The sequence below is a fragment of the Prionailurus bengalensis genome, chromosome B4 (genome assembly GCF_016509475.1).
Source record: "Prionailurus bengalensis isolate Pbe53 chromosome B4, Fcat_Pben_1.1_paternal_pri, whole genome shotgun sequence".
Lineage (NCBI taxonomy): Eukaryota > Metazoa > Chordata > Mammalia > Carnivora > Felidae > Prionailurus > Prionailurus bengalensis.
This window is the reverse complement of record NC_057358.1, coordinates 79,199,983-79,209,527: the sequence shown is the minus strand read 5'-3', so window position 1 is coordinate 79,209,527 and position 9,545 is coordinate 79,199,983. Positions and strand designations below refer to the sequence as shown.

Sequence of the window (9,545 nt, the reverse complement as noted above, 5' to 3'; positions counted from 1 at the left end):
ACATTCCTTTCGTCCCCAAATAAGACCCACTAAAAAATTCCACTTTAGGGTTACGCCATCATGAAGAGCAAACTGGAAATAAGGACTATGACGCTGTTGTAGTGACCTTGGCCTTGCAGATGGTGACATTTCTAATCTGGACTGAGCATGTTAATTTCCTTCCGATTCTTTTTTTCCCCTTTCAAAGAAATGTTCTACCAGGAAAGGGCAGGACTCCATGCTTTTTCCAAAGAGACCACTTTTGCCCTCTACTGGCAAGAAAAGGCAGATAATCTAAGAACCTTTAATACAAAAACAGGTGCAAAATTACACTTAAGTTCAATTATTTAGGGACTCCTTTATCTTTATAGGCTTTTTATTTAGGCCTCTTATCTATGTGAAAAACCAACTTCCTTTTGGTCTTACCTTTCCTTGCTGGTCCTTCCTCAGATGGTTGAGCCGGAACTACTTTCCCCCCACCACTGGAAGGAAAACATGTAATCAAGTTTATCAGTCTTAGGAAAAGAACCGGTAAGAAACTTATAAAGTAGTAAGCTTTACAGAGAACCAAAAATACAGACTTAACACTGTGGAACATTAAAGTATAGAAAAGACAACAATGAAAGCAATTATATGAACACTCACTAAGTACCATGTCCTGTAGAATCATCACGATCACACAAGGTGAATACAATTCTCTATTTTACACATGAGGATCCTAAGACTTAGGGAAGTGAATCGACCCCCAAAGCCACGCTGCCAAATGTGGTTGCAGCAGGTTCTGATGACCAGGTTGCAGGTTTCAAGCAGCCAAAGTGATGCCAACCAGTTATCAAAACTCTAGAAAGCTGAACAATTAGCTTTAATGAGCCAGCTCCAGCACACCACTGAATTTGAATTGAGAGCAAAGTGCATAACTTAAAAGCTGCTATGTAAGGCACTTTGTTTTTCTTTATAATTTTTTAAAATCCCTGAGCTGAATCCAAGTGTCAGTGGCTCAACTGACTGGGCTGCCCAGATACCCCATCCAGGGCACTTTCTACCATGATACCACAATGTTTAAGATTCTACAGCTAAGCAGCTGCTGTGCTTCTAAGCGGACTCACCTTGTAGGGGACTGCTGCTCTGTGTCTGAGCTCTGAGATCGAGCAGGAGGGTTAGAACTTCGCTTCACCCAAGCATTCTCCTTTGGTGGAGGGGCTGGCATTACCTTTAGAGGTTGTTCAGGTTTGGGAGGCTTAGAAGTTGGAGAGTGACAGTCTTCCTCCTTATTGAGTGTTTCATTTTCTAGAGACTTCTCACTCTCTCTCCTTCGTGCATCTGTTAAGTCAGAGTAGGAAGGTTAAATTATTGAGAGAAATTATTATACATCCATCTATTACAATCAGACAGAATAGAAAATGGTCCACACGCAAGTTTACTGTTTTTCATCATTATTCTTAAATATAGACCCCATCCGACTCCCAACAGATAAGTTATCCCCGGACTAGTGGTTACCAAATGTTACTCTGAGAAAATGTTTTACGGATGCAAGAAAAATAGGAAATACAACAGCTTCTCAAGGACAGCCACCTCCTTTCCTAGGAACTAGTACTCTTTACTTCGGGATTATAGCCTTGCTACATTTTGTGTTAAAATGTTTGTACTTGGAGAAGGATACATATACATGTGTGAAGAGGACCCTGATGCAGCCTCAAATCCACATACATAGAACAAAATGGGATATACATTTATGAAAAACAAAACCTACATGTTTTTTTTTTTCTTAAAGGCACTAAATATCTCCTTAAAACTAAAAGTTTATTTTGTTAGATTCTTCCTACATTAAGTGCAATCTCCTCAGGAGGTATATAATCAACCCAACCATCATACTCCCACCTCGCTACAAAGAGAGGCATTATTGTCCTGTCACTAAAAGGCTACTCCAGTATGAATGTTTGACAGAAAACTTCTGCAACACTTGGCTGAGGTGATTTGGAAATTCATCCTTGAGCCATACTTTGAAGTGCTCAAGCACAAATCAGTTTGGAGGTGAGAGGAGAAAATAAAAAAACACTGGCTCACAGTAATAAGGTAAGGGAGGTGTTATAATTGAACTGCTGTTTCCAAAACACTAAACATATGTGTGACGAATCAATAAATTCAAGGCAGGAAGGAAGGATGGATGAAGAGCAGAAGATCATTGCTTGAGACACTGCTCCGGTCGCACAGGACATCCAAAAAGGCTGGCCCTGGGAGCAGCTCAGAGAGAGCTGTAGGACTGTGACTGCTCTAAGTAAAGGAAAACTCTGGAATGTCTGCAAAAGGAAGAGAAAATCCAGCAGTCAAGTATACTCTTTAGTGGAAGCTTATTAAACAGGTCACCTACGTCGCTTCTGGCACCTATTTCTCAGATTTTTCAAACCATGAGATGTGACACTCCAATCAATCTATGCTAACCCAAATAAAATGTCCATGACTGAATTTAACACCCCAAAGGCTCTGCATAGTTTGGTTATGGCTACTTTATGGAAAAGGGCGATAACATGATACCCACCCTGGTCTGACTTACTTCTGCCAGATGTGGCTGAGGTCCCAGTCTGTGATGACTCACTTCCTGTCCTGGACCGTTCCCGTTCCTGAGTTTCTTCACTTCGCCAGCTTGGGTGTCTGTATAAAGAGATTAACAAAATAAAACAAAACATATGTCCAGCTAAATGAAGGCCATTATGGACCCATGCTGCCCCTTCAAGAACCATCACTTATTGATATTTTATCATGCTTGCTTTACTTGTGGGTGCGTGTGTGCATCTTGTCTCTCAAACCATCTGAAAGCTGCAGACATGAAGATACTTTGGCTCTAAATACTTCAGCAAGCACCAACTAGGGTTAAGAACATTCTCCTACATAATCTCCAGCCCTCCTCCCTTACTGGTAACACAATTCAACAAGTCATTCAAAACTAGGCCATTTTTCAGAACGTTTCTACCCTATTAGATCCAGTGCCACCTTTCAATAATGAACATTTTAAGCAACGACTCCTTTACGATCCTGAAATACCCTTGGATAAAGTAAGTAACATACACACAAATAAAAATAAATGGAAAATAACTTACAACTTACGTCTAATATAGGCAAAAACATTTTCTCTCTACTTTATCCCCAGTAACTTGGAAAGAGGTTCAACCACTTGCCTCACCAAGGTGGGGCTTTACTTCATATACTAAAGCAAGGTTTGGCAATTTTCTTTACTGGGTCAAATAAACTTTATTTTTATTTATTTTTTAAAAAATGTTTATTTTGGGGGAGGGAGGAGGAGGAGGAGGGAGAGAGAGAGAGAGAGAGAGAGAGAGAGAGAGAATGTGAGTGGGGGAGAGGCAGAGAGAGAGGGAAACACGAGAATCCCCAAGCAGGCTCTGGGCTGTCAGCACAGAGGCCATGGGGGCCCAAACTCATGAACTGTGAGATCATGACCTGATCTGAAACAGAGAGTCAGATGCTTAACCGACTGAGCCACCAGGGCGCCCCTGATCAATTTTATTTATAAAAAAAGGAACAGGCCATAATTTGACAACTCCTATATTAAATTAGCACCAATTACCACCAATTTATATTTGTCACAGTTTAAGCCCGGTTAAGCCCTTTTACAAATTGTGAGCAACAGGCAACTCTTCACTGGATGAAAAGTGTCCCATACGCTCCAGCATGCCTAGCAGTCCCAGCCCACGTCCACTAAATGCTAGTGACAACCAACAAGGTCAAAATTTCCCAAGTGTGCCCTAGGGATGCACCCCCCCCCCCCCCCCCGCCGCCCCGGAGCCACTAGACTTGTGGACAGGAAGCCCACAGTCGAGGGGAAGCTCACCGCTCCCGAGGCCGTCGCTCTAGCTTGGGCTCATCCAGCTGGCGCTGCAGTTTCTCCTGCTCCTTCTGTAGCCGCTCCTCTACTTCTCGCTCTCTAGCAGCTGTGTCAACGGGCTTCGCCCCTCCAAAGATAGAGGCTGCTCGACTGGACTGGGAGGTGCTAGCAGAGGAATCATCTTCCTTAGGAGTACTCCGAGGCTTTAGATTCAGTTTGGGTCTTTGGGGGGGACCTAAGTTAAATAAAACTCTAAGTAATAGTTCTTCAAAATCACCAGAAGCTGATGGCTGAAAGCCAGATTCCCAGATGCAGCTCTTCTAAAACGCTCTATGGGATTCAGAGTAGTGGCCTAACCAATCCCACAGGGAAGAGAGATCATTAGAAAATGAGTGGCTTAAATAACCAAGTCCAATCAATCTTTCCACTACAGTGCCGATGATGCAGTGCCAGACTGAGGGAAAGACTAAAAAAGGGTAAAAATTTAAATGGTAAGTCATCACGATTACTGATTACCTGGGAAGAACTGTCTATGATAAACTATTGGATGGAAGAGTATCTTGGTCAAAAATGTGGTCTGGATGATGGATTACTTCATTAAGAGCTTGTAACAGTAAGACTCTACTGCCTATACTCTTGTCTCTCTGTGTAGTATAAACTTATAGCGATTCACAGAGTACAGTATAGAACACTGAATAGCTGATTACAAAGTCTAAAGGAATTTGATTTCGTTTTGGATCCAAGTTGTCAGAACGTTTCAAGGAAATCCTATTTCTCAAAATTAGTATTTATCTTAAGTATTTCCAACATACCAAAGATAAAGAAGGTATAAGGCCTATGTGTCAGCCACCTGGCTTCAGTAATAAAACACTACAATACCCACTGAAGGTTCCTGAGTAGCATTCCTCTGATGACACGCCTAACTGTGTTCGGTCTTCTCACAACCATTACACTGAATTCGGGTTTTATCATCCCCATGCAGGTCTTTATACTCTTACTACAGAACATATGTATGTATCTACAAAAAAAGGGTATCATTTGGCAATGTTAATTTTTTTTCCTTTTAAGCAGGCTTCATGCTCAGAGCAGAGCCCAATGTAGGGCTTAAACTCATGGCCCTGAGACCAAGAGTCAGAGGCTTACCTGAGTCACCCACGCACCCCAAGATTTAAATTTTCTAGACGGGTTTTTTAACTGCCAATTTATATAAACTTCCAAGATACAGTTTTTCAAAAAGATCTGATCTTTAAGTAATCTCTGTACCCAACATGGGGCCTGAACTCATGACCCCAAGGTCCAGTCATACCCTCTAAGCCAGCCAGGTACCTCTGATACAGTTTTAATATGTATAACTTTGTGAAGGGCTCATTAACTTCCCTTTTATAGGGTAATACTGGGGGTCAGAAAGAGTTAACTCATTTAAGCCCTACAGTTAGTACTTTGTGGATCAAAGGATAAAATCAAAGCAACTTTATGCTCCTTTCACTACAGTACACAATAACATCCTTTTCTTCTCTGTCTGATAATTTCCATTTATTTTACCAACTCAACATATAATCTGAGCACCTATATTTTAGATATCATTCTAAGGCCACGAATATGACAGTTGGGGGTAGTATTTAGTTCCTGCCTGCAAGGAGCGCAATTCAGCAGGGAATCAAAAAAAAAAAAAAAAGAATACAGTATGCTGAACTGGACAAAACAGATAACCAGATAACCATATGGAAGTTCTTAGACTGGGGCTATGTTTGGGGAAACCTGTGAAGGCTTCCAAGTGGTGACTCCTGAAAGTCTAGAAAACTGAGCGAGCAGCTTAATGGTAGATGTCCAAGGGATGGGAGACAGCACTAAAGACCCTTGTATGTCAGAGGAACAGAAGAAAGGCTATCTTTTAGGCCATGGAGAGACTAGGAAGGCTTTTAAAAGAATCTAATGGGGGGCCTGAGTGGCTCAGTCAGTTAACCATCTGATTTTGGCTCAGGTCATGAGCTCGCAGTTTCTGAGTTTGAGCCCCGCATTGGGCTCCCTGCCGTTGCTGCAGAGCCCACCTCAGATCCTCTGTCCCAGCCACTCTCTGCCCCTTCCCCAACTTGTGCTATAAAAATTAAAAAAAAAAAAAAAAAAAAAAAAAAAGCCATGAAATAATCATCTAATTAGCTCTTGTTCCAGAAAGACAATTTGGGCCAGTGTAAAGAATGGAACGAGGCAGGGAAATTTGTTAGTAATGTGAGCACAGCAATGAAGTATGAACAAAGCCAGTGGCAGCTACTCTGGAGATAAGGGGGCAGATCTTAGAGGGAGCTGTAGACAAGATCACCAGAAAAAAAGATCAGGTGTGCAGTTACTGAGGGAGGCAACAATGGCATGAGAGAGGAAAAAGCTCAGGAGGTGAGATTCAAAGTGCATATCAAGCCTCCACTTTTCTCACTAGTGAAGTGGAGATGATAATCGTACCTATACTAGATAGAATGCTTAAGATCATATACTACCTGTAAGTGTACTCTGCTCACCGTTGGTGCAGAGTAAATGCTCAATAAATGTTAGTTGTTATTTCTAGGTTTCATGCATGGAAATAGAGGAAATGGTTAATAGCAATGTTTTTAAAAAAAGCACTTGGCACAAAGTCAGGGCTAACACGGGGATGTTAAAAAGAGTAGTAGACAAGCTGTCTAAAAATAATTGGAGAAATTCTAGACCGGTTTTTTTTTGATATCAATGAAGTCAGAACACAGATGCTGGCCATTTATTAATACGTTGTGAGAGGTCAGATTTGTAACACAGTATGTTTTTACTTAAGTGTTATTAACATTAGGGGCATAATTTTAGAATAGGTGCACTTACATCTTACCATTAATTGAGTGTCAATTACTGTGGCATAATGGCACTGAAATCACCAACACTTGGTTTTTAACCCCACAGTGCCAATCACTGGCTAGGAGACTGCGTGGCAAATGTTTTCCTTTTCTCCTTTGTATATTCAATAAATTTTAACTGAAAAATCTATATGCTAAGGCAACTAAAAAGAATTAGCCTTTGCTTTATCTCCATTCTGTCATCCTCGTCCAATGCTCTTTCTACTAGGCTCTGCTTTATCTCTTACAACGTGTAAATTCTATCCTGTTTCAAAACCCACTTCAGGGGTCTGAGACAGAGCTGATAATTTTTCAATCAGTTTCTCCAGTGGTCTGCCCTATTAAGTAAATAAAAGAAAATGATTACCTCTATCATCACGCCTATAATCATCCCGAGAGTAATCATCTCTGGAACTCCATGACCGATCATCTCGTCTGTCATATCTGTCTTCATAGCGGTCCCCACCTCCTCTGTAGTCATCATCCCTACGGTACCCGCTACCAAATGCTCTTCTGCCACTGCCTATCCTGGAATCGTAACCTGTAAATATATCCCAAATTATGATCATCACACCAGAGGAAATAAAGGCAAGCAAGACGTTCTTGAAAGAAATTTAACGCAGTTGTTTTTTAATGACCTCTATCATAGTCTCTGCTGCCTCGGTCATCATAGCGATCCCGGCCCCCGTATCGATCCATATCTCGGCGTGGGCCATCCCGATATCCATCCCGATACCCATCACGGTATCGGTCTGAATCATAACGATCTCGATACTCTGGAGAGAAAACAGACAAAGCAACGTCATTCCCTTTTCTTTGACACCATTAATAGGAAGAAGCATGAAAGACCACGAGGTCAACTTGGTTTCATGAGTTCACAGCCACTGCTAGGTCTGTTTTTATAAAAACAAATCACTTTAAATGCAAAGTGGAAACGTGTACTGAAATAACTTTTATTGGTTGATTTAAAAATTTTTGATTCAATAATGCTAAGTCAACAATTTATGAGGGAGTTAAGGAAGAATAAAATCTCTATACAGCCCATAATGAATTTTCAGCATTAAAGACAAATATAGTAGGAAATATAATTGAAATCTATAGTTTTGATTGGTTCCAAAGAACCAATCAAAGAACACTTAAAAACTTTCGCATAGGAAAATACACAAGCCCTAAGTCTGGGAAGGCAAACAAAAAGAGAAAAATATATGTGACACAGGACAGCGATTGGCTATTACTTAAGTAACAGAACTAAAATTAACAGAACATTTTCTACCACCAAAATGGTGAAGATGTAAGTAAGAGCTACCTCTGGTGTTGGCCAAGTTTGGGGGAGTAAGTGAATTCCCACACTGCTGAGGAGTCTAAAACAGCACAACCACTCTGAAACTGGATTCAGAACTATGCATTAAAAACTTTAAAATCACTTGTGCCCTCTGGGGCAACAGTTCAACTTCAAGGAATTTATCCTGAGAAAATAACAGGACATTTAATAAAGACACGTACAAGGAGATTCACAGGAATGTTGCGTATAATATTAAAAAATTGTCGAGTGCACAAGCTATGGGTTAAGTCAGGGGGCATCTATAAAAAGCAACCACTAAAAACGGAGTTAAGAGATGTATTTACTATGACACTTGAAAACTGTATTTTACACACATGCATGAATATCAGTATCAGAGGTGCCTAAATTCCAGAAATTTGTATCTAAGAATGTTGCAGAGCTCAGGCGGCAAACTACAATGGTGTGAAGCATTTATAAAAGGAGGTAGCAGCTATTTAGCTTTGGCTAACTTGCTAGATCTTCCAATTTTCTAAGAAACCCGGAGTCCCAACGTTTATATGAAAACTTCATCTTCCAGAGATGAACGAAACAATTACAACAAACAAACTTAAAAACATTTTGAGTTTAATAATTCATGCACACAGGTCAAACAAGGATTTTATTTTTATGACTTCTTCCTTTTAAACCATGATTTAATTTTGGAAACAACATCATTTTCTCCACATTCCCTGGTAGTTTAAATTGGTAAGTTAAAGGACATGCTAATGTTGGTAAAACAATTACACATGGGAGAGAATCTGAAGAATTCAAAACACAAAAAATCAGCCACGTGTTTATTCTGAAATATGTATTTGATTTCTAGAGAGACATGTATGAACTGTATACTTAATTTTATTTAGGTAATATTAAAATGATAATAAGCTTGTACTCACTGAAACAGCTGGCCGAGAAATGTACAAATGTTTGCTAAGATTTTACAATAATATTTAGTACAACTATACCTTTCCCCATGTCGTTTATGGGCCCAAAGCTTGGAATAGGAATCTCTAACAACTTGGCAGCTTTGGATAACAACAGCACATTCATTCTTGTTATCCATCTTGCTTGTTCCAAACTCAAGGTTTCAAGTGAGGAAATAGTCATGTCCCTGGATTCAAAACAGGACCCTTGGTCTGACTGCTTTTTCTTTCAAGAGCCATTTCTTTCTGTTAACAACAGAACCTCTTGCATAAATGTTGACGTGCAATACCTCAGGTAGTTCTCCCCAAGGCTTTGTCTGGTCACAAAGACTTGATAGAGAAGTCAGATATAAACTAGATTCAAAGTAATATGTCACAAATATAGCTAAAGGATTCCTTCTACCTTCACCCAGTCACGAAGGTGGTTATGTTACCCTGCACACATTTTTATAATTTATGCATGAACACTACTATATGATAGTGTTGTTCAAATGTTTATATCCCCCACTCAACCTTATAGGTTTTAAACTTTATCCCTATCATTACACATATATTTTATTATATGGACAAACCGCTATCTCGTCATTTCTTCATCGAATTAGTATTCTTTCCTCACATATTTCAATAAAGTTGCC

The 9,545-nt window shown here is 40.1% G+C and overlaps 1 protein-coding gene across 2 annotated transcripts in view; it reads right to left on the bottom strand.

The window, feature by feature from the left end:
• The window catches only part of EIF4B (eukaryotic translation initiation factor 4B), a 30,023-nt gene that overhangs the window by 3,180 nt on the left and 17,298 nt on the right, over nucleotides 1–9,545 (bottom strand). The window contains exons 7-12 of one of the 2 annotated variants that reach the window (XM_043564038.1): nucleotides 7,308–7,445; nucleotides 7,037–7,210; nucleotides 3,824–4,052; nucleotides 2,531–2,628; nucleotides 1,086–1,299; nucleotides 406–461 (exon numbers count right to left, since the gene is read on the bottom strand). In XM_043564038.1, the coding sequence (XP_043419973.1) occupies nucleotides 406–461; nucleotides 1,086–1,299; nucleotides 2,531–2,628; nucleotides 3,824–4,052; nucleotides 7,037–7,210; nucleotides 7,308–7,445 (909 nt within the window). Of the gene's footprint in view, nucleotides 1–405; nucleotides 462–1,085; nucleotides 1,300–2,515; nucleotides 2,629–3,823; nucleotides 4,053–7,036; nucleotides 7,211–7,307; nucleotides 7,446–9,545 lie in introns of both variants that reach the window. The other variant, XM_043564037.1, reaches the window with a different exon arrangement.